Source organism: Maylandia zebra, linkage group LG17 (assembly GCF_041146795.1).
Source record: "Maylandia zebra isolate NMK-2024a linkage group LG17, Mzebra_GT3a, whole genome shotgun sequence".
Taxonomy (NCBI): Eukaryota; Metazoa; Chordata; class Actinopteri; order Cichliformes; family Cichlidae; genus Maylandia; species Maylandia zebra.
In genome coordinates this window covers 19,439,650-19,464,108 of record NC_135183.1, presented here as the reverse complement: position 1 = coordinate 19,464,108, position 24,459 = coordinate 19,439,650, and the positions used below count along the sequence as shown (strand labels likewise).

The 24,459-nt window shown below is 40.0% G+C and overlaps 2 protein-coding genes across 2 annotated transcripts; one reads left to right on the top strand and one right to left on the bottom strand.

Moving 5' to 3' along the window:
- Positions 1-273: 273 nt before the first annotated feature.
- Positions 274-2,102, bottom strand: LOC106675206 (uncharacterized). Its single transcript, XM_014409288.4, has 3 exons — positions 1,831-2,102; positions 1,404-1,686; positions 274-1,276 (listed from the first exon to the last, which is right to left on the bottom strand). Exons 1-3 carry the CDS (start codon positions 1,920-1,922, stop codon positions 605-607), a joined length of 1,047 nt encoding a protein of 348 aa, XP_014264774.3. The 5' UTR covers positions 1,923-2,102; the 3' UTR covers positions 274-604.
- An 881-nt stretch (positions 2,103-2,983) lies between these two features.
- Positions 2,984-12,590, top strand: LOC101476679 (tetraspanin-8). The gene is made up of 9 exons (XM_004566480.4): positions 2,984-3,144; positions 4,390-4,446; positions 6,574-6,693; positions 6,831-6,905; positions 7,449-7,544; positions 8,183-8,302; positions 9,436-9,468; positions 9,567-9,650; positions 10,570-12,590. Exons 1-9 carry the CDS (start codon positions 3,085-3,087, stop codon positions 10,654-10,656), a joined length of 732 nt encoding a protein of 243 aa, XP_004566537.1. The 5' UTR covers positions 2,984-3,084; the 3' UTR covers positions 10,657-12,590.
- Positions 12,591-24,459: the final 11,869 nt, after the last annotated feature.

The following is a 24,459-nucleotide window of genomic DNA, read 5'->3' as shown; positions in this document are numbered from 1 at the left end:
TCTTTTACCTGGATAAATAAAGGATTAATAAATTGTGTGTATCCTGGTAAATTAATCTTTTAGCTATTTAACTTTTATTCAATGAGAAGTTAATTAAGTTGATTTTTTATGTCACTGTAAAAACAAAAATCACTGGCAACCTTTCGGCATGTTGTCCTTACAGGTGCACCACAAATGACAGAGGCGATGGGCTAAGCTTGGGGCTGCTGATTACAGTTTTTCTCGATTGCTAAAACACATTTCTTGAAAGTACGCCTCATATCCTCACAACAGTAAACACAAATCCATAACATCTCACTCAATTTCCCAAACATCCTATTTCCAGGTCAAAATAAAGCTCTACACCCAAAACTATTCACTCCTGCTGAAAAACCAAACTTTGCCCTCAGACATCAAACACAAGCCCTCAAAAACACACACACTACAACAGAGTTTTGCACACTGGTACAATTAATTCAAAACAATAGTTCCAAAACAAATAGGTTGCTTATGGTTCTCCCCTTCAAAACCCTTGTCACATGATAAACACAAAAGACGCAACCAATGTATGTACAGTGGCACATTGTCATTCATGTACTATACAGTACAACACACACCAGAAACATTATCCCACCTCAGCATCTTGTCTTTGGTCTGGGTCAGGCCAGAGAATCTCATCCACATCACAGGCTATATTGGCCCCAGCCAGGCAGCGGGGGTAAAATCCTCTTGCATGCCTGATCCACCCCTGGCATGCATCTACTGATATGTCTAGGCAGGCCTCTTCCATGGCCTGAAGGAGGTGAACACGGACATAAGGTTCTCGGTCATACACTTTCCACCGCCATGCCGAAAATAACTCCTCTATCGGGTTTAGAAAGGGAGAGTATGCAGGCAGAAAGATATTAGAAAACCTTGGGTTATTGGTAAACCAGTCACGAACCAGAGCAGCGCGATGGAAGCTGACGTTATCCCACACAACAACGTAGTGAGGCTGCTCTGGCTGTGCTGGTTCCCTGTAGTCCAGCTGGAACATATGTTGTCTTAAACCATCAAGAAAAGCAAGGAGAAGCATAGTGTTATAGGGTCCTAGTACGGCATGGCGGTGGAGTACCCCTCGTTGGCTGATGGCTGCGCACATAGTGACATTCCCCCCACGCTGACCAGGGACATTTACAATAGCCCGATGGCCAATTATGTTCCACCCCCTTTTCCTTCTTTTGGTCAGGTTAAAACCTGCCTCATCCACAAAGATTATTTCATGGGGAACAGGCCGTCCTTCAATCTCAAAGATTCTCTGCAAAACACATAACACAGTAGAGTCAATCGGTACCCTGAACCACAGTTCAAGAGTGCTGAAATGGCAGCATAAACTGCCATGCTGTGATGGTACACAATACTTTATACAGTATCAAAACTCATACCTGAACATATTCCACACGTTGGTTTTTCACTCTGTCAGAGTTTCGTTCGAAAGGGACTCGGTATGCCTGTTTCATCCGGAATTGATTCTTTCGGAGGATGCGGTCAATTGTGGAGAGGCTGATGGCATTTATGCCTCGAAAAAGATGATCATCCTCAATCACTCTCCTTTGAATCTCTTGCAGGCGGATTACATTATTTGCAATTACCATGTTTACAAGTTCCCTCTCTTGCTCCTCCGACAAAAGCCTTAACCTGCCTCCACCAGGTGGTCGTCTCTGTGTCCTACAAAAATAGAAGCACTCATTACTGTAACTGTCACACATTCATTTTACAGGCAAATAATGGAAACATACTGAAACTCAAGACACATAAGTTCAGTAACTTAAACGTTACTGTACAAAGCAGTCTTACTGCAAGTACACCTACCTGTTTTCCTCCCTGAAGGTTCTGATGATGGAGGCAACAGTGAAGCGACTCAAATTTGGTTGTACTCGTTGCCCAGCCTCCCTCATAGTCATCCCATGGACAAGGACATGGTCAACTAAAGTGGCTCGAATTTCATCCGAGACTGACTGTCTTCTTGCCCTTGCTCTTCCCCTTCCTTGTCGCCGTCGTTCTCCACCTCCACCTCCTTCACCACGTCCTCCTCCTCCTCCACCTCTCCCTCCTCCTCCACCACCTTCCTGTTGTCCTAGACCACCTCCTCCTCCTCTTCCACCACGTCCTCCTCTTTCACCACGTCCTCCTCTTTCACCATGTCCTCTTCCTCCACCACGTCCTCCTCCTTCACCACGTCCTCCTCCTCCTCCACCTCTCCCTCCTCCTCCACCACCTTCCTGTTGTCCTAGACCACCTCCTCCTCCTCTTCCACCACGTCCTCCTCTTTCACCATGTCCTCTTCCTCCACCACGTCCTCCTCCTTCACCACGTCCTCCTCCTTCACCACGTCCTCTTTCTCCACCACGTCCTCTTCCTTTGCATCTCTTTGGATCCATTGTTTCAAACCTGAATGAGCTGACTTTGGCCCTTTTATCTATCCATCGCAGGTTCTGATTGGTGTGTGCTAAATTTTGACTCCTAGTGTTTCCACCTGGTTAATTGTGTGCTAATTGAGCTCAAGCTATGCTGACTTAAGTTAACATTATTGCATGCTAGTGCTTTCTAAATGACTACATGGTGTAAGCACTGTAAAATGTAGGGATTTGTGTGTAGAGTTTTGCAGTAACAGTTCACCAAATTTGAGTCATGTGTCAAAGCAGGGAATAGTGTTTATAGTTCAGGGAAATGGGTGAGCTTTTTGAACAATAGCGTTACGGTTTTGAAATTTTAGTTTAGAGGCCTGGTTATAGTGTTTAAGCAATCGAGAAAAACTGTAAAACCAAATAACAGAACTTTAATCTTTTGCTTTATGCTTACTGCAGTTTTATAATCAGCCTTTTTTCTGCTTTGTTTCCAGTTTTCAAGCTCCAGTTTAAAGTTGAGTTTTTTCTATTAGTGCATGTCTGAGGAGGCTGTCCCGTACACACGAGGGCTTGGCTACAGGGCAGCTCTTTGTGTGTTACTTCCCCTTACATTCTCTGTCTGCGGAGTTTATCAGAGCACGCAAACCTGTACATCATTACATTCTGAGCTACAACCTCACTGCTTCACCTCCTGTGAGACACTCTCTAAAAAGTGAAAATGGGGAAAATTAATGGATGCATCAAGTGCATTTTTATTTTCTTCAATGTGCTGTTTATGGTAAGTCAAAACGTTCTTTCTAATTTAATTTTAAACTTTAAAAAATATTTTTGTGTTTTGTTCAGTTTTCCAGGACGATTTTACGTACGTTATGTTATAGAGTAGAACAGAATAGAGTTTATTTCAAATATGTAAATATAACTAAAATAACAAGAAAAAACTTTGTAAAAAACAAAAACAAACAAAGTAAAGCCATGAAGTTGCTGTGAATAGCTCCTACTCCTACATGCTAAAAAAAAGGATGAACTAGGAAAAAATACCTTCAGCTTTAACTAAAATTGTTGTACTATACTAAAAAAAACAAAAACAAAATATGATCATCAAATTTGATCATATTAATGAAGACATGCTTCAATGTTCAAAATATTTTTCCAAAACAGCAATCAAATACAAATGTGGTTAACTGCTCAGCTCAGTAATTTCCAGTAAAAAGCCCCCCCCCACACACAAAGCAGAAGAAAACAGGGTCATATTTCACTCCACCAGCCAACCACCGAGCAGCTTCTCCTCTCCTTTGTTAATTATTTTTTTTAGCCTTTTAACGTCTTTGTAGTAAGAGAACTAAAAATGATTTTAAAAAATACAAAAAAACAATGAGCTTGTGCAGTCAAACAGAATAAAATGAGAAATGTGGTTTAAAAGATAATTAATTTTCAATTTTTAACACAGAGGTTTTTCTTTTTATTCATACTTATTGATTTTATTTCCATCCATTTACACAAAACATGCAAACAAACAAACATTTACTTGTAATAATGTTTTGAAAAAACAGTTTTTAAAATCAAATTACATAAAACAAAAATCTTATATTAAATTACTTTTAGAATAATAATAGCCTGGGTCTGGAACAGTTTCAGATCCATGTTTCTTGGGTGTTTTCACCAGCCAGGAAACATGCCTAGGCCTGAGGAAGTCTCAGGTTGTGCAGTGTAGAAGTGACAAAAGCTCTTAACGGTTGCATGCAGGATTACACATCTCAGGAAGAGAGATTGTGTAACCTAAAATGGCTGACATGCTTTAAAGGTGTAAAATGGCTGAAGCGCTGAAATGTGGCAGGTTTTCCCTGGCTGAACCATGCAAGTTTCAGTTTTAAAATAAGATAATCACTTTTTATTATTAATTATGTCTTAGTGCACTGTTTACAAAGCCTTTATTGTAAATGTTTTTTTAGCACACTTAGTCCACCATACTTGGAGCTTTAATTTTGTTAAACACAAACTGAACACTGTGATTCGGTTTCCACAGATCCTGGGATGTGTGCTGATTTACTTGGCAGTAAGGGCGACTGCCATGGCTGTGCAGGTAAACATCAACTACATCTCTGTTGACACAGAATAAAAGAAAGGCGAATGATATTTTTTAGCCAAAAATACCTTCAGTGGAATTGGGATTTCCACAGTGATGCTTTGATTATTCAACGTGTTGATTTTATTAGGCTCATACATACGGAGCTTAGAAAGAAAGCCAAGCGGAAATATCATGATTATATGTCACCCTTCAACAAAGAACTAAAATCACAAGGACCACACTATTTAAATTTCTTTAGTCTGCCTACAGACACTTTTGGACTAATCAGTATCATAAGTCTGTTTTCACTGATATTAGTTCATGTGTCCAGCTTTGATACCACTCTCAACTCCCTGCCGTTGACTGTCATAACGTAGCACAGGTAATAGAGAACAGCTACTCCTCTTGTGGTTAACCTATGAAAGCCCAACCATAAAAACAACTCTCCCACTCCAGATGTTTTTTCTTCTGTTCTTACATAAACCATGTGGCCGTCTTCCTGTCAAAGTCTGGAATAATAAATCAGGTCTGGCTTTAAGCCAGAATAATTCCCCCCTTGCTTAGTATCTATTTTCGGTAAACACTCACTGCAAGTTGTGTTTTTAATTTGCCTTCATCAGGTGATACAATAATCAAGTGTTTATCTGTGTTGACTTAATCATGAACCACTCTTAAAGTCATGACAGGTTATGGTTGGATCTTTGTTCTGTACTGATAAGAAAGAGTTCTATAAAAACAGAGTTCAGTAATGCTTTGAAACAAACACTCAAAAGACAAAAGCAGCTGGTTTGCATTGAGCCCCAAACCAGATTTAGTCAGGACATGATGTGTATACAATAATTCTCTAAAAGCACGCACGTGAAATGGAAAACACTCATTTTGAAATGTTTAGATTCAGCCGACGTGAAGGACTCGGCGTGCTTATATAGAATCAGGCAGCTGTCCAGATGTAGTGGAGGCTCTCATTTCTGCTCTTAACACAGAACAGATGCTGCCTGGGGGAAGTTAACGCTCTCACAACTCATTTTCTCTGTAACAGTAATTACAGCTTGGCTCTGACAAAATTGTCAAACCAGAAACACAGAGCTTTTAATGGAGTACATGTTTTGGCTCATTGTTGTCACTAAATGAAATAGTGTTTTTTTGTTTGTTTATCTACAGTTTTTTTCTCTTTTTTCTCCAGTTCATTTCCAGGACTTGTAGACTTTTTACAGTCATATCCTGTAGCCTGTGAGTCTGGCAGTCATCTGGGGGATAACAGTCTCCACGATGTTCATTGTTAATGAGTTGAAATTTGATATCCATATATATGCTCCAGTATGAACCAGTTTGTGTTTTTGCCCTACACAATGTATTTCAACTTTCTGTTATTGTGTAACAAAAGAGTAGTTTTAATATCAATAACCATTTTTAAGTTATATATTTTACATGAACAGTTTTCTATAAACTGCCATGTGCAGAATGAAATCACATTGCTGCTGGAAGGACTGGAGCAGCAGAAAAGTGCTCAGTGCATTATGGAAAGCAGCATAACTGAGAGATGGCTCACGGTCACCTCATGCACCATAATTATAATCTTAATCAGAAAGGAAAGTTTGAGGCTTTAAAGCAGAGAGGATGTCTCCACTGATGTCTTTGCCTGCTGATCTGCTTTTGGTGTGTTCCACAGCGCTCCCAGTGGACAACCCTCACATTTTACGTCATTTTAAAAATGACTAATCCACACACTGCTGTCTTTGCTTCACAGAACGAAGACTGTGACTACAACTTTACAGTTTTATAAATGTCTGTTAACACTGTCTGATTCGACCTGTTCTTTACTAAAACTTCAGTAAATTTGATGTTGTGCTAGTTAAGCCTAACAACTGCAAATTTATTCTAACCCGAGAAGGTACTACAGTGGATGGCCTCTTCACTGAATGTGACTTACTGGATGGTCCTGGCATGGCCTGGTTTAGGTTTTGAAATGCTTGCCTTATGATCTATGGTAGCATGGCTAGATGGCACAGATATTAGACTCAATCTGATGTGAACCAGAGATTCATGTCTAGCATGTTACTGATAACTGTGTTTGCTTTTGCTTATTCCAAGAAGTAAGGATCAATGCAATGTTTGTGTTGTTTCCTGTTCTTTCTCGAGCAGTTGTCAGCATTTGGTATGCCAGGCTTGGGCTGGTCATGGGTTTTTGCCATTGGTGTCCTTGGTGTCTCCTCCCTGGGAATCTACGCTGCCTGCTCTGAGAAAGCCCTCGTCCTCAAAATAGTAAGTACAGGACCCCTGCATCAAACAAGATAATGATGTGATACCTGTTTAATTTTTGTTGCTTTTAATTTCACAATGAACAAAACAAGAACAAAGTGATGATTCTTTTAATGTTCTTAACATTCCTTCATGTACAGTTTGCAGGATTTATGGGCATTGGAATGATCATCATGATGATTTTTGGCATCGTTGTAGCGGTCCAAAGAAACCAGGTGATCTCTTCTCCTCTCTGCCTGTCCAATAATTTTTCTTGATGCAAGTTTTTTTCATCACATTTTCTCTCTTTCTTTGTATTACTTTACATCTGTGTTTCTGTTACAGTTACTACTGTTATCTAGTGGCCTTCCTTTTCTGTCTGTGTCTGAAATAAAAATAAAAAACCCCTTGCCTTTCTCTCAGCAACATAGTTTTAATTATTTATTCCTTTTTTTCTTTCCACCTTAATAACACTATCACACACATTAACAATTGCCTGTATTAATGAATTGTCCTAATTGGACATGACCATAGGACCTAATGGATAGTATGGAAAATATTAGTAATGTTTCTTGTGGGAAATTCATCAGTGAATTAAAAGAAGCCAGTAAATAATTTTAGAAATAGAATTTGTTTTCTTTTCTACTTTAATTATTCTTGTTTTTGGGTATTCATTCATTGCATATTTGAGATTTTTGTCCTTCTCTGTCTGTCTTGTTGATAATATAGCTTCTCATCTGTTTACCGTGATACTAAATATATTCTTTTTTTCTTTGCAGACAAAGACTATCTTCTACAGTACCTCTAGTGAACTAGCAGAGCCCTACATGAAAGAACCATCCTTGAGAGATATGCTTGAAGCCTTACAGCAATCTGTAATGTTCTTTGTACTATTAACCTGATGACAGTAGAATCAAATAGAACAGAATAGCCAATATAGCCAATATAGCCAGAATAGCGAGGATACAGAGGGTCATGTCCAATGTCTGCTCAAGTGTGGTGAAATCCCAAATTTACTTGTACAAGTAGTCAATACAGGACTTGCAGGTAGTGATCTGAATAGCAGTGGTACTGGAAGGGCTCAGAAGTGATCAAGGACCAACCCTGATAGGGGAGATCAACCAAATTTGTTTAATTTGAGACTAAAAGAAAACTAAATGAATGAGATGTAAAATTTGTGGGGGTAGGGCCAAATAAGTGTATACTTCTGTCTATTCCTTTTCAAACAAAAGAATGGAATGATATGACAAAATGATGGCAAATATACACGTTTGAAATAAAAATGAACTGGACTGAACTGAAATTTTAGTCAGATAATATTTTTTTCTTTTTATGCTTGGTGTCAAGTAACTTTTTGACTCCACCTTACACAGAAAACCTTTTATTAATTATTTTTCGACTGAATTGTTTTTTAATAATTACATTATAGTTACTTTATTGACACATTTACATTAGTGCAGAACTTCATTAAGTATTTTCAATTATTTGAAGTCATTCTCTTATGTGTTAACAGATGAAATGCTGTGGAATAGTGAGCGCTAACGACTGGGGTGAGGAAATTCCCAATTCCTGTGAATGCAGTCCTTCAAATCTGGGATATGGAGGATATTCCTCATGCAAAACCAGACCTCAGGTTAGTTTTGTAAAATAAAACTGGATTTTAAGAAAAAAACAAAGAATATCAGGAAATGACTAATTCTGCTATCTACACTAATGGTGAAACAACTAGTAGCTTAGTTTTCCAACATCCAGAAGAAGAAACTACCATCACAACTAGAGATTGACAAGGTACACTGCAAATGCTACGGCAAGGGGAAGCCAGAAAATTAGGTCAGGGGGGAGATATCATCATCTCCACCCTCTGGATTGGGTACCAAGCAAGAAGAACAACTGCTACATTGAAGGCGAGAACAGCTCACCGGGTCGATTACCAAGGCTATGTGAAATACCCTCTGAACAACAAAATATGTGAATACAGCACTGTGGGCAATCCCTACTGTGACCATAACCAAAACCAATCGATCTACTCTCTGGCAGCAGTGATCACTGAGCTCCCTGGCTACAAGATGAACAGCCACAAGGAGCAGTACCCTCCATCGAGAAGGAGACAAGAGGCCAAGATCAAGGTAGCATAGAAGGGAGTTAGCAAAATATCTGAGCTGCAGAAAGCTGTGATGAAGAAGGTGCCTAACAAGTACTGTCCATACCTGATGCCTAGAAAACTGACAAACAAAGACTCACAGCCTTGGCCAGCCACTTGAGGAGGTATACAAGAGAGATGCAAGGCAGGAGAATTAACCAGCTGTTCTCCACAGAACCATCTAAGGCGTGTGGCAGGGGAACAATGTGAGAACAGCACCACCAAGGCTAGAAACAGAGCAATACTGGAAGAGCATATGGAAGAAGGAGACAACACATTACAACAATGCTCAGTGGCTAGTGGGACTAAGAACAGACCACAGCAACCTCCCTGAACAGGATCCAGTAACTATCACCGTGGCAGACACCCAAAGTCTTGAGCAATTAAGAGTTGTGCCTGGCTCTGACATAATATACACCTCCTGGCTAAAGAAGCTTTTTGCGTGAAATTAGTGTCAGATTGTCACTTTGAAATTACAAGTTGAGTAATTTTGCAGCCATCCATTCCACATTGACAAATGTAACTGTGTTTTGCCCTACAGTAATTTATATTTTATAACATGTATCTGAAAGTTAATAATGAACTGTTTCTATTTGAATACACAATATCCTCTTGTTTTCTTACAGGGAACCAGAGGCCCACAGCAAGTCTTTGCACAGGTATTTAATCCCCCAACCCCTATCAGCTAATCCAAACACTACAGTCTGCCATTCTGATAGATTTCCATGTAATAACTATCTTCCATTCTCTTCTGCAGTCCTGCGGTGACGTCATGTTTTCGGTGGTAGACATTTTCTTCAAGATCGCTTTGGGCTTCTTCTTTGGATTTGCTGTGACAGCAGTAAGCTTCACTGTTGTTTTCATTTATTGTCACAGGTTATCACTGTATATCACTGTGACTCCATTGTTCTTTAAGATCTTATTTTATTTTAAAAAAATCTTGGAAATTAAAACTCTTAGTAGCATTTCTAAGATGCTTTTTCAGACATTTGCTAGAATCTTAGCTTATTTGCATACATGATTACATTTTTGTTGCTAAATACTGTTTAATGTTATTAGTGTTCATTCCTTAGTAATGTTGTTACTGTACCTTCAAGGCTTAGCTTCACTCTATCAAAGAAATGTGAAAAAATAAAAATAAAAACTGAAAAGGGAAAGCCCAAGAAAAACAGACAGTTCAACTGCCAAAACCTTTGGTCATGACTGCATTTCCAGTGGATATTTGCTGGTAATAATTCTTTATGATTAACACAAGTATGGGCGCAATAGTATACGTGAGTGATTTGCATGTTGACCCACAAAACTACATTCCAAGTTCCCATGTTAATTTGCTTTTTAAATTTGATTTTCAGATGTGATAAACCCATGTTTTATTTACAATAAAAAACAAAACATTTAAAATATTTAAACTGAGAGGAATGATATTTTCTTTATCCTTTTGCTTTTAAAGGTCTGTTTTTTTGTTGAGCCACACCACTGTCAAGCACTGAGACATGAATCCTTCTCAAGTGTGTCGACTATACATCATTGTGTAGCACATAAATACAGGTAGCACGTTGACCGCTTTATTAGCAACAAAGCTGGTAATTCCTCTTCAGCTTCTGAGTAAAAGCTAGTAATTGCCGTGTTGGAGCTGCAGCATTTACATCATTGTCATCCTCAGCGGGCTTCACCACCAGTGCTGTTGAACTGTAGTTTTTTAATATTATCGCCTACCTTTTTTGTGAACTAACCCCCTGTTCATCTACCTGTCTTTATAGCTACTGGGCCTGCTTATTACCATCTTCATGATCCATCAGGTCCAACGTAATGACACTGGAGGAGGCATTGCCATGAAAGGCTACTGAAGAGAACCACCATGCAGCTATGTCCTCTGATCATCAACCATTGCATTAGGTGACCACAAGAGAACTCTCCGGTCAGGACATCACCTCTTTTTTTTTACTTTGATTTATGAAAAAAAACTAATGTTTGCCTTGAGAGAGAGCAAACAAATGGCAATGTGGCATGCTGCAGGATTTTATTCAGGACAGAAACTGCTGCCTTTCTGTCCAGCTTTCCAATGTACAAAGCATAGCTTAGAAAGCAAAACATTTTTTAAAGCCTTATGTCTCTTATGTGTTATGTGATGGTATGCAGTATTCTACACATCTTATGTAGAGACCTTTTAATGAAAAGAAGTTGAACCTCTAAATCTGACTTTGATAAACCGTGGAGGCTGAAGTTGTTGAGAATAGGAAATTTTTTCTGGTTGCATTAAAAACAATGAAAACTCCAACTAAACTTCACTAGATCAAAACAAAAATCAAAAACAAACATCCAACTGTGTAGTTGAAATTGTTTGGATTGTTTGGCTGTTTTGTCCTTATGTATGACATTCACTGAAGAGGTTAAAGAGTTGTTTAGCTTGAACTGATTTTTTTTGGATTACATTTAAACATGCACTGATTTGTCCCCTGGTTAAGAACAAATAAGTAAATATGAGAAGTGAAAGACTGATTCCTTCTGTTTCTGAGATAGGGTCAATAATCTAAATTATTATTACATTCAAATTGAAGTCAAAACCTCTTTGGGTTAAAATGACCAAGTCAGAATGGCACTTAAGCTGTCACCTGCCTGTGTTTGTAAAATAAATGATAAAATAGTAAATGGCCTGTATTTGTATAGCGTTTTACTTAGTCCCTAAGGACCCCAAAGTGCTTTACACTACATTCAGTCATCCACCCACTGGTGATGGCAAGCTACATTGTAGCCACAGCTGCCCTGGGGCGCACTGACAGAGGCGAGGCTGCCGGGCACCACCGGGCCCTCTGACCACCACCAGGAGGCAACGGGTGAAATGTCTTGCCCAAGGACAATACGACTGAGACTGTCGGAGCTGGGGCTCAAACCAGCAACCTTACGATTACAAGACGAACTGCCAACTCTTCAGCCACGATCACCCCATAAGAAATATAAAACAATGAATTCATATAAAATTTAAAACTGTGTTGTTGTTGTTTTGTATGTGGGAAGCACTTGAGTCATCATAGTTTAAGGTGAAAACTGTCTTTCTGTGGTTGTTCTACGGTTGAATTGTAAAATCAGATTTGTCCATTTAAGGTACACTTGTGTAACTGGAGCGTATGTGTACTAGAAAATGACTAAAAAATTACTTATCATAATGTCATGTATGGTGATAAAAGCTAAGTGACAAACAGAAAAATAGATCATCCACTGACAGAAAACTCATCTGTCATTAAAATGGAAAAAAGAAAATGTATTGGCAGCACTTTCTAACAGACAGTTTTGCATTTTGCAGCTCTGTTTCCTGCTCATTATACAGAAACTGCCCCAGAGGTAATTGAGTGGTAATAATTTAGAAATTACCACATTATTCCAGTCCTGTTTTGTCTTTGTTATCCTGCTATTACCATTTTATTACAGAGCTGCATTTCCATATTATTACCCCCCCCCCCCCCCCCCCCCCCCCGTTTTGGGGCTCTTATTATTCTATTACATAAATTTCAGGGTAATATTACTCAACTGTAACTACTGTTGCTGCCATGATATTACTTGTATATTACTTATATTACTTTGGTAATTGCATGGTAGCAACTAAGAAATTACCACATTATTATACTCTTGTTTCTCCCTTGTTACCCTTCTGTCACCACTTTATTACAGAGCTGTAATAGAAAGTGCTACCAATGTATTAAAGTTGAAGATATATTGTTACAGGATTGCTATATGTTCTGCTTTAATATCATTAATAAATAAACTAGAGACTGAAAACACACAATGCCTCACTCTCTTCTTTTATAATGTATTTCCTCACCTCTGGCAGTAATCATATCACCCTGGAAATGTTTCAGACAGGAAGTAAATAACACTGAGCAATATACCATCTCTCTCTGGCTTATGGTTTACTATTGTATGCTTGTTGTTTTGATGAGTTTGTAGCCTAAGGAAATACAAGGTTGGCTCTGTAAATTGAATATGGTGTTTGGTTAACATGGATAAATAGTGCAAGCCTAAGAATTTCAGTGAGCTTTAGGTTTAGGCACTGCTGGTGACTCGTCAATAGAGGGCACTAGGGCACGGCCTTCATGAAAAAAAAATCCATAACAAGCAATTAATAGCAGAAATATGACATAAATTACGAATAAGCATAGTATATAATATAGTATAGTATAGTAAAGTATAAGTATATTCACAGAGAGTTGAGGAATGGCTGCAATCACAGCATACCCTTAGGCTCCCTTCTTGTTTCAGAGATGTTTTTCCCTTTTCACACAAATGACCTCCTTGACTCTCTGCTCAAATCAGCTTTCCTCCCAGTCCAGGCTGTGTACATCCTCATCATTGAAAGAGTGTCCATTGACTGGCCTGTAGGTGTAAATAGACTGCAGAGTCCTGGACTGACAAGTTACCTATTTTGTGTTGTGCCTGCTGCTTAGCCAGAGGTTGTTTGCTTTCCCCGATCTAGAAATCATGGCAATATTCATGACACCGATTGATTTCTGATTCAAGGCAAAAATTCCCTTTTGCTTCACAGGCTGACAAAAGCATATGTGAGCAGGAAGAGTTGTAACAGGACTTTACAAAACAAACAGCTTTTGGAACTAGTGAAAGAGCATGTTAGCAAAGCAGTGGAAAAGACAAAGAACAAAATAAAAAGGACAACAACAAATGCTGACTTCAAAGTCAGTGACAGGGTTTTAAGAGCCAATATAAGTAATCAGCAGAGGAAAGGAGGAAAGCTGGAAGCCAATTATTTAGGCTCATGCCTTATAACAGCTATCCAGGACCAAAGCACCAACCTTCAAGGTTCCAAGGGGGTTATAATTTCAAAAGTAAACATCGGCCATGTAAAGCTACACTGGTGTTTAAAAAAAAACGTCTGGTGCACTATCATCTTCATTTATGTCACCTCAACCTGAAGGCCCATAACCAGCCACAGCCCTCCCGCAGTTAGTTCCTACAGCCACTTCTGGTCCATCATCACTTGATGCCACCCTCTCTGCCACTACTGCTTCACTATTACTTGATTAAATCATTTAGCCAAGAGAAAAAATTCTTGGCATGTGGAAAGATACATTTTGAAGGGAATATTTCTTTATCACTTTTTCTTCTTCACAAAAGTTTATTTTTGGTCATATACCAAAAAGAAAAGGTATGGGGTTTTTTTTTTTTTACAGCTTAAAATATTATTAAATATTAAAGGCTTATAGAATATGTTCTCCCCTGCAATTTCACTCTATAAAGAGCTAATATATCCAAAATTTCACCAGTAATAAGTCATTATAAGAAGTGCTTGGAACTAAAAATCAGGAACGAGGGATACCGTTTGTAACTGCAGGCCCACCACCCGCAGGAGGCATTGTAGGGGTTGGGTGCATTGTGAGCCAGGCGGCAGCCAGGAGCAGAGGCCCTGGCGGACTGATCCCTGGCTACTGAGACTGGCAATTGGTACATGGAATGTCACCTCTCTGGTGGGTAAGGAGCACGAGTTAGTGCGTGAGGTTGAGAGGTACCGGCTTGGGCTCTGGAACCAGTCTCCTGTAGAGGGGCTGGACTCTGTCTCAGTCTGGAGTTGCCCCTGGTGAGAGGCGGAGGGCTGGGGTGGGTATCCTAGTATCCTCTCGGCTTATTGCCTGTATGTTGGGATTTCTCCCAGTGGACAAGTGGGTTTGTTCCCTGCACCTTTGGGTCGGGGAACGGGTCCTGACTGTCATCTGCACTTATGCGCTGAGTGGTGGTTCAGAGTACTTAGCCTTCTTGGAGTCCCTGGGTGGGTACCTGGAAGTTGCTCCATATGGGCAGAACTTTGTGCCATCAAAAACTGAATTTGAATAAGTTAAATTAAAATTTGAAGTGCTCAGATTGAATCTGAATTGTAACTTGAATAAATGCTTTTTAAAACTGAATTCGAATTATCCCAAATTATCCTAATTTGAAATTTAATGTGTTGGTTTGAAAATGAATCGTCACCTAATTGAAATTGAATTTTATATTCTGAAACTGAATTCATTTGCTTTGAAACTTTATTTTATCCTTTAAAAATGCAGCTCTCGAATAATTGCATTTTCTTTTTTTCTCTTTTTTTTGTTTGTTTCCCGTTTGGATCTTTAGCCATCAGAATTGTTGTCTTAAGGCCAAGAAAGATGCCAAGCGGATTTATTTTACCACGTGGATCATCATGGCCTTGCCATATTGGTCCATTTGATTGACCTTTATTATAATTATGTATTTATTTTATTTTCGGTTGCAACGGGACAGACATGACTGGGGGATAGGACAGGGAGAAAGAATGAAAGAAAGAGAGGGAGAGAAAGAAAACCAGAGGGAAGAAGAGACGGTGAGAAAGTGGGGAAGAAAGAAAGAGAAACAAACAAAACACCTGGGTCACCTGTATGGAGAAAAAAAAAACAGAAGAGAAAGCAAACAGAAAAAGAGCAACATAATAAATACAGCACCATCACAATAAACTAACTATCAGTAGATACTGAATATTAAACGATATTGTGCAGCACGCAAGATAGACAGCGCACAATGTGCTTTGAGGCAGCAGCCAAGAAAGGTGTAGTCCGCGTCTGTGAACACCCGTGTGTACACCTGTGTGTAGGGCTGCACGATTTTGCATAAAATGAGAATCACGATTTTTTGGCTTAGAATTGAGATCACGATTTTCTTTTCCAGTATAAATATTTATTGCACTTATTAACTGCACATCAACTTCGTAACAGTTGAGACTGAACATAAAAACAATAAATAAACATAAAAAACAAGAAATGTCTCACGTTTTTCTGTTGCCGCAAAATGTTGTACTGCTTGAAATTCTGTCTCCACCGTTGCTCGACGCTGCGTGTATAGAGCAGGTAGTGCCACAATAGAAAAATAGTTGCTGGACGGCACTGTGTAGCGTTTGTCTAGGGTGTTGATCATTTTCCTAAATCCCTCGTTTTGCACAGTGTTGATGGGAGCCATATCTTTGGTCAGGAAATAAGTGATAGCCTCCGTAATTTCTTTGTGCCTGCGGGAGTTCGACGGGTCTAGGGAAGCGCTGTATAAGGTTCCCGTTATTGATGTTTGGGTGGTTGACCGGAACGGATTTTCTCCTGTGACTTTCTCGTCATCCCTGATGTGCTCTCCGTTGTTTTTTCCCTGCTACTTTTAGCATCACATGGCACAGCACAGCTTCTGTATCACGTGGCATAAAGCTCCGCCCTTGTTATTTGTTGAGCAGGAAGAGTGAGCGCTTGTTTTCATGCAGAGTACGTCCCGGATCAAAATGCGGTACAATCGTCGTCGTCGTCTTTTTTTTTTTTTTTTTAATCGTTGTCATTTGGAAATGAGATCGCACATAAGTATGAATCAAGATCGTGATTTTCTAACGATTAATCGTGCAGCCCTACCTGTGTGCATACCTGTGTGGATCAGCATGCTTGTATTCCAAAGGTTTCTCCATGTAACGATCTGCTAGGGAGTGTGAGGAGCCATAGCCCCGTCCCCCAGGGCATGAAGCAGGTATGGAGGAGATCCAGGCCCCCGACATCCAGAGGCCCCAGAGTACGAGGACCCGAGGAGGACCACCAAAAGGGGGGGAACCGTGTCACCCTCCTGGGAAGAGCTGAGTAGAGCCCCAAACGAGAGGTCACCCAGCAGCTACGGAGAAGAGGCCAGAGGGGGTTGCAGTGGCGTGCCCGTGGGCTCTGCCGGTCCACAGGCGCCAGGCCCCGCCAATCGTCCACCAGGAGTGAGCCGGTACATACATGAGCGCCCAGCCCCAGTCGACAAGGACCACCAACACACCAACGTCTGAGGGCATCAGCCACCGGCAGGGAGTGTGGTGAGGGGAGATAGGCCTCCGTACTTTGGAGGGCCTGAGATGTACCCAGAGAGGTTGAGTCTAAGACCCAACCTGACATATAGACACAGACGAACAGGCGCACGCGGACACAAACGTGCATTCCCACCCCATATGCACAACCAAATACTCGGCACTCGACAGACACAAATAGACACTGCGCAGACAGTCACACTCCCCAAACATACTCTTTATCCCAGGTCCAGGTACCCCCGCCCCCAGAGGGGCAAGCCGCACCTAGACCCAGGAGATGTAACCCTTCTCTCTGGGGTGGAGGCAAGCGGACCACCTCCTTATCTGCAGTAGCAGGGAGGCCCCGCATCCCAGACCCCAATCTGACGGCTAACAGAACCGGGGTGAGTGAAGACCCCAAACCTCCCTACGCCCACTCATATGTAGTGTTGCTGTGTGCTGTTCTAAAGTGCATTTAAAACACAGCAGAGCATGGTTCCTGCTTCCTCTCAGAGAGCAGCCCGGCTCCTCCCGAAAACCCTTAGTGTCTATATGCATTTAAAATTGAGGGTGGGGCACCGGCGCCAGAGGTGGGTTGGAATACACCGACCATCCTCTGGATGCTGTAAACGTGCCCACCCCCAAGGCCCTATATGTATGTGTTATGTGAGAGTGTGAGTAATGTGGATGTCTAGGTTGCAGAATAAAATTGAGGCACAGGCGGCCAGAAGGGGACAGAGGGGGAGTGCCTCCCCTGCACCCTGGTGACATACCTGCACCCCAAGCCCTGCGTGTGTGGGTGGGTGTGGTAGAGCGGGAATAGGGAGGCAGCTGAGGATGGGGAGGGAAGAAAGGGAGGGGCAAGCGGCCCCTCCCTGGGGCCAGCTCCCCCGCTGACCACAGTAGGCACCCCCACTCTCTGGAACCCGCCAGGGCAAGGGGGCCCACGCCCCTCCGGACCGGGGCCCGCAGCAGCAGCACCGCCCAGCCCAACAGAGTCCGGGGCAGCCCACCCGACTCCACCCCAGAGAAAACTGCACCCATCCCATCATCCATTCATCTCCCAAACTACACAAGACAATACACACCCAGGTTGAGTTCATTCTCCACCTCTCCTATATCTCTCCCCCACCTGCAGAGTGAGCTCCTGTAGAGAGGAGACCACCTGCAAAGATATAATTGCATTTTCACTTCTCACCATTCAGTTTCAGTTCTACAATTTAGTTTCAGTTCCAATATTCAGTTTTTTGGGACTTACATCCTGTTTCGGTTCCAGAGTAATCGAGCGCAGATTAATAGAACTATGTTTGGTAACTTGACTGCATGCGGAGGTGACAATTCAGCTGCCATACAGAATATTTGGTTGGACTGCAAGAAGACTCTGAAGTTTCTCTTTTCTTCTGGCAGGACAGGAACATGGCCTTGTCCTGTGAGCCACCGTAAGGATGTACTTGGAGTGGAACTGGAGTGGAACTGGACTGTCACCGGCCTCAGGCTCTTTCACCTTTTCAAAGACAAAGCAGTCATTTAGATAGATTATTAGATATTGTTTACCTACTATAACTGCACAAAGAGAATTTAGAATTATTGACAAGAGTGAACAAGCACTGACAGTGTAATCTACAGCTGTGGCCAAATGTTTCAGAGAATGAGAAGTGTTGGGGTTTTTTTAACAGTTTTTTTTTCTTTACAAAGTTTGCTGCTTCAGTGATAGTTGTATATCATATTATATCACTTCACGTGGCCCTCAGCCGGAAAAGGGAGGAGTGCCTGCTCCGGGTCAGGGATGAGTTCCTGTCCCAAGTGAAGGAATTTAAGTACCTAGGGGTCTTGTTCACAAGTGACGGTAGAAGCGAGCGGGAGATCGACAATGTCAGGGGCTTGATCTGTGACCCAATGTTTCGAGATTATTTTGTATTTTTGATTTTCTTATATTAAGTTGATGATACTAACTTGTGTTATTGTGTTATTATTAGTTAGGATTTAGTTGAGTTTTATTCTGGTTTTTGTTTCATCTATGTCCCCTTGGTTATGTGTCATGTTTCCTGTCCAGTCTGTCATGTGTTTCATGTCTGTGTTATGTCCACGTTGTCAAGCTTGGGAGTCATGTCTACATCTCTCCATGTTTTCTGTTTTATTTTTTAGAGTCTAGTGTTTCCATGTTCAATGTATTTTCTTCTACTTACCCCGTCATGTTCATTTGTGTCAACTGTGTCTCCCCAGGTATTTCCACTTCCCTCATCCCTCAAACTGAGTTCTATGTGCGTGGGTTTTAGATTTTATGTGCAAGTAATCCTCTTGGGCCTGTGAAATTGATTTATCTTTATGTCATGGCACGCAACATAAAACACAATTTAAGCAAATAATTCCATAAGGGGAAAAAGACAGGCAGCACAAGAGGATCTGGTGACAAATACATTTTTAGAGGAGAAAAATAAATAATTATAGTGTACATGTCTTTAAGGGTTTTTTTTGTAAATACATAATTTCAAATAAAATGAACTGAAATTCCATTAAATCACAGGGGAGTTACCCCCTTAGTCATGGGCTGTATAATAAAGTGGTACCCCAAGTCTATTACTACTACTACTGCATTTAGCATCTTTTTCATTTGTATTGTAGCTCAAAAGCAGGTGATGCTGTTTAACTCTGTTCTCTTTTGTGATCCTGAAATTAAAAATTAAAAACTAATTCTACTATCAGGTGAACTGAACTTCAGTTAAGAAGTTATCACCTGCATTCTCTCTGGGTCAGATATAAACCAAGTTTAGGTGTAGTTTATTTTTGTTGTTCTGACTTTTTACAGTCAGTTAAAATAACTTGTACTGCGTACTAGCTAGCATGACGGAATTTTAGGGGTGGGTTTTGATTATCGATTTATCGACCAAAATCGATTCTAGAATCTGCAGGTTTTATCTCTCTCCAAACAATATTGACTGAACCAGCAGCAAATGAAGATCCATTTTTTTTGCCTCACATAAACATCGTCATGATTTCCCTCTGACTTTTGCTGTTTTGCTTCCACCACGGTAAAATCATGCTTCATGTACAGCTCTCTCTCTCTCAGTGTACTTCATAAACAGTTTCCCATCCAAAAATCTCGGTTTAGTCTACCGTTGTTTACAGCGCTGTCGGCTGCCTTTTTTTTTTTTTTTTACTTGCTTCCGACTTGAAAGCCTCATTTCTATTATTCAATACTGAACAAATGTAAATTTTTATAAATATGCAAAATTGCAAAACGCATAGCGGTGTCTCTAATAAAACCTCTGTAATTTTACTCTGCTTCACTTCAGCAGCAGCAACTAATGTTCATACTGTATGGTTTTCTTTCTTTTTTGTTCTACTGCACAATATTTTTAAGCTCATGTGCTATAAAAAGCCAGACCAGGAAAATCTTCTTCATCTTTTTCTGTGTTTTATGTTCAGTTACTTTGACACAAAGCCATCTGCTGTGATGCTTACACCTTACACCAGCTGACACCTCACAAGTGTCAGCTGTTTTTTCATAGATATAAAAATATGGAAATGTACTGATAAGTGTTTAGAATTGTAATATTTCTGACTGTCTGAGGCCAAATTTCCTCGATTCAACTTGAATCGAATTGGAATCTAACCGATTCTGGAAATCAGTGACGATACCTAGCCCTAGTTTCTATACAGCTGGGTGGGTGCTATGACCCTACTGATAGTGAACCTTATTTTATTCATAAGGTTAGTTAGTAGAGTTGCCACCTCTATTGAATACACTGCACTACAGCTCCCTGGATCTACCCCCATCATCATATGTACTGTTTAACTGCCACCTAAGCCAAACAAGGAGTTTTTAAATGAATTTTCTGCTCTTCTCACTCATTTTTCTGTACTTTCTCCAAATCTGATCATTGCTGGTGACTTCAATATTCATATGGACAATAATAAAATCCCTCTTTCCAGAGATTTTACCTCCTGCCTGGAAAGTTTTGGGCTTCTACAGTACATAAAATTTCCTACCCATTCCAAAAGTCATATCCTGGATTTGGTCTGTTGTTCTGGCATTACCCCCACCCATTGTAAAGCCACATTGTTTCCCCAGTCTGATAATATGTTTATTTCTTTTGATGCAAACATAACCGCTTCCAAAACCTGTATCTCTCGTAATATCACTTTTAGGAAAATTAGTAATATCAACCCAGCTGTTTTTTCATCTGCCGCCCATGACCTTCCATCTATCCACTGCTCCTCAACCCCTCATGAACTCGTTTGTCATTATAATGTCAACCTTCATAGCCTTCTTAACATATTTGCTCCCCTTAAACATCGAACCGTCTCATTTTCCCGTTCAGCTCCATGGTTTACCTCCGACCTGCGTCACCTTAAAGCTACAGTTTTTTTTAATTGGTTTGGTACTATTTTCATAACTAAAGTGTACATTTTCAAATCTCTCAGTACAAAACTCACATTTGATCACATTTGTAACACCACTAGTCATTCTTTCAAATCTGATGTCATGATTTCATTGTATTTGCACATATTTTCATTCCACTTAATCATTGTTGCAGAACATATGATCATTGTGATATATTCTGAGAACATTTGCTTTAATCACCCAAACAAAACAGTAAGATCTATTTTCAACTTAGTACTTTTACCAATCATTTCATTCAGGAGCAAATAATACAAGGTAAGCGTTTCAAATTGTCCTTGGTGATGAATGAGTGTAACTGAACTGTAAAACTTTACACAGCAAATATTACACTTATGTTCAGGCATAACAAAAAATAAAAAAAAATAAAAAAAAAATAAAATTGAAAGCTGACATTGTCCCACACAACAACATAGACGATGTCTTCTCCCTGACAGGCCTGCTCCAGCTCATTTAAAAAAAAAAAAAAAAAAAAAAACTATCAGGTGTTCAGTGTTGTATGACCCTAGAACTGGTCTACAGCCTACCACACCATCTTCAGATATAGCTGCACACATTGAGATGTCTCCCCCACGTTGTCCAGGGACTTTGATGGTAGCCCTTTGTCCAATAAGGTTATGTCCTCTGCGTCTAGTTTTTGCCAGATTGAAACCGGCCTCATCAACAAAAATATACTTGTGATGATTCACAGCAGCGTCCAGCTCCATCACCCTCTAAAATGATAATTTATTATTATTTTTTTTTTACAACTAATAGTTGTCAGTACTGTTAGAGTAATTGCATGCCAGTTTAGTGTTGTACCTGAATATATTCTGAACGCAGTTGTTTCACCCGGACATTGTTCCTCTCAAAAGGAACCAAGTAAATGTGTTTAATGGAAACCTGGTGCTTCATCAAAAGCCGGGCAATCGTTGGAAGGCTAATTGATGGCATATTGGCAAAGGTGTCATTGCTGTTCTCAATAGCCTGTTTGATTTCAGACAGCCGTATGTCATTCCTTGCCCTGACCATTTCCACCACAGCCAACACCTGCTGGTCAGTCAAAACACGTGGGTGACCACCACCAGGTTGTCTCCTGTTAATTCTGAGGACAATCATATACTGTGAATATTGAAGTATTACAAATTACATTACTGTAAACTGACAATTACATGTTGTTCATCTATACAATAGAGTACTATATTTTAGAAGTGAAGTTGCTATAGCAGACATACCGGTTTTCTTGGCGAAAAGTTCTGATGATAGAGCTGACAGTTGACCTTTGTAAATTAGGCTGTACCAACCTGGCAGCCTCAGCCATGGTAAAGCCTCTGTTAACCACATGGTCAACAATGATGGCCCGGACTTCATTAGAGATGATGGTGCGTTGTCTTCTGCCTACATTTCTCTGAAGACCACCTCTCTGTCGAGGAGCACCACCACCTCTTCGATGAAGGTTTCCTCTCCCTACGAGTCTATCCTGCTCCATATTTGAACAGAGCAAAGTCTCAAACACAGTTCTACTTATATGGTAACTAATTGTGATCATCAGGGGGAAACAATTAGCAATTAGTATTTCTAGATTGAAAGCTCTTGCAGCAATGTGTAACTTACAAATGACCAGACAACAATCAGTCAAGTTGAAAATCCGTGGACATAATGAAGGATTCATTGATTAAACATTAAGATCAGTTGAATTAAATGATAGACAAATGTATTAAACTGAATAATAAGAGATGCAAATCAAAAATTTGATAGTGATAACATTATGAAAGGCAGTAACTGTGAACAAAACATTTATTTAGATGAAACACTTATTTTGTGTAGTGAAAAGGATATTTTGTCATAATGTGTATTGTACTGACACAATTGAAAATATGCTGAAATGTTTGAAAAAGGTGCACTTTTGATGATCTGTTGTGATATAAGTACTAAGAGTTTTGAAAATGTACCAATTGCTTGTGAAAACTGCGCCAAACCAATTAAAAAAAACTGTAAAGGACGCCAACTCGAATGTCTATTCAAGAAAACCAGACTTACTGTACATAAAGAAATGCACAATGATCATGTTTTGTTCTATAAGGACTGCATTGCCTCAGCAATGCTACTCTGGTTTAATTAGTTCTAATGAAGGTAACTCCAGGTCCCTCTATTCATTGTTCAGTAAAATTACAAAACCTCCAGACACATTCCCCTCCCACATGTAATCTGTTGAATTTTGCAACTCTCTTATCTCTTTTTTTCACTTCTAAAATCTCAGACATTCACCGTCAACTTAACTCTTTAGGAGCTCCTGACTCTGAAGTAGACTTCCTGATTCCCCTACTGTCTTCCTGTCAGTTATTTTCAAGCTTTACTCTTCCCTCCATAACTGACGTATCTAATCTCATTAAAAAATCTAAGTCATCCACCTGTCAACTTGACCCTCTCCCTACTGTGTTAGTTAAAGCCTGTCTTCCCTCGTTAGCACCTCTCATAACCAATATTATTCATTCCTCCCTGAACACTGGAATTGTTCCTGAAGCACTGAAAAAGGCTTCTCTTATCCCAATTCTCAAAAAGCCTGGTGCAGACCCCAATAACTTTGATAATCTTTGCCCTATATCAAATCTCCCCTTTATTTCAAAAATTCTTGAAAAAGTTGTCGCCGCCCAGCTTCATTTACATCTCAATGACCATAATCTCTATGAACAATTTCAATCTGGTTTCCGCCCCAATCATAGCACAGAAACGGCTTTGTTAACCCTTTAAGACCTACCATAGAACCAAGTCCGCCAGAGCTTATATTATATTTTTACATGGTGTGGTGCCATTTTTGGGAGCATTTCAAGTTGCTATACATCAATACAACAATTATAGCCCAGATTTTAATAATATATATTTATTAAGTGTATAATAATTACATAAATTGCAAAAAAAGTGCAATAAACTACAAAAAAAATTGAAAATCGTTTTTGCTTTTTTAACATATATTTCTAGTTAGAGAAATTTAAGAGGCTTATCCCTCAAAACTGTAAATACAAAAAAGTTCCACAAAATAGTTTCCTACCACAGGAAATTTATTTTGAGTGTCTTCATAGTTTTATTTTTGAAATACACCAATTTTTATATACTGCAGGAAAAACGAAAATAAATATTATACTGCAAATTTGCAAAAAAGCAGCACATGCATCAAAATAAACTATTTCCAGCAGTGCAATATGAGTCCTAAGCATCCCAGAAAAGACACAGAAAGTCATAAAGTCAAACATAACTTTTAAAAACACCAGTATAGGCCCTAAGGCCCTGATGGTAAAAAAAACTACATTTCCGCGAAAATGACGTCACTTCCGGTTTCGGGCAGCTAATGGCGGACATGCAAAAGTTTGCTCTGATGTCTATTCCAACATAGGAAGTGTTATGAACAGTCCCCACATACCCTGTCGGTCTCTCAGGTCAGCTGACCAGCTGCTCCTGGAGGTACTGAGA

Excerpts from the sequence above, each read along its gene's own strand:
- LOC106675206 (XM_014409288.4), bottom strand. The coding sequence starts at position 1,922 with ATGACTATGAGGGAGGCTGGGCAACGAGTACAACCAAATTTGAGTCGC. Across the intron at positions 1,687-1,830 it reads ACCTTCAGGGAGGAAAACAG|GACACAGAGACGACCACCTG; the intron begins GTAGGTGTACTT and ends CTATTTTTGTAG. Across the intron at positions 1,277-1,403 it reads AACGTGTGGAATATGTTCAG|AGAATCTTTGAGATTGAAGG; the intron begins GTATGAGTTTTG and ends TGTGTTTTGCAG.
- LOC101476679 (XM_004566480.4), top strand. The coding sequence starts at position 3,085 with ATGGGGAAAATTAATGGATGCATCAAGTGCATTTTTATTTTCTTCAAT. Across the intron at positions 4,447-6,573 it reads CGACTGCCATGGCTGTGCAG|TTGTCAGCATTTGGTATGCC; the intron begins GTAAACATCAAC and ends TTTCTCGAGCAG. Across the intron at positions 9,469-9,566 it reads CACAGCAAGTCTTTGCACAG|TCCTGCGGTGACGTCATGTT; the intron begins GTATTTAATCCC and ends TCTCTTCTGCAG.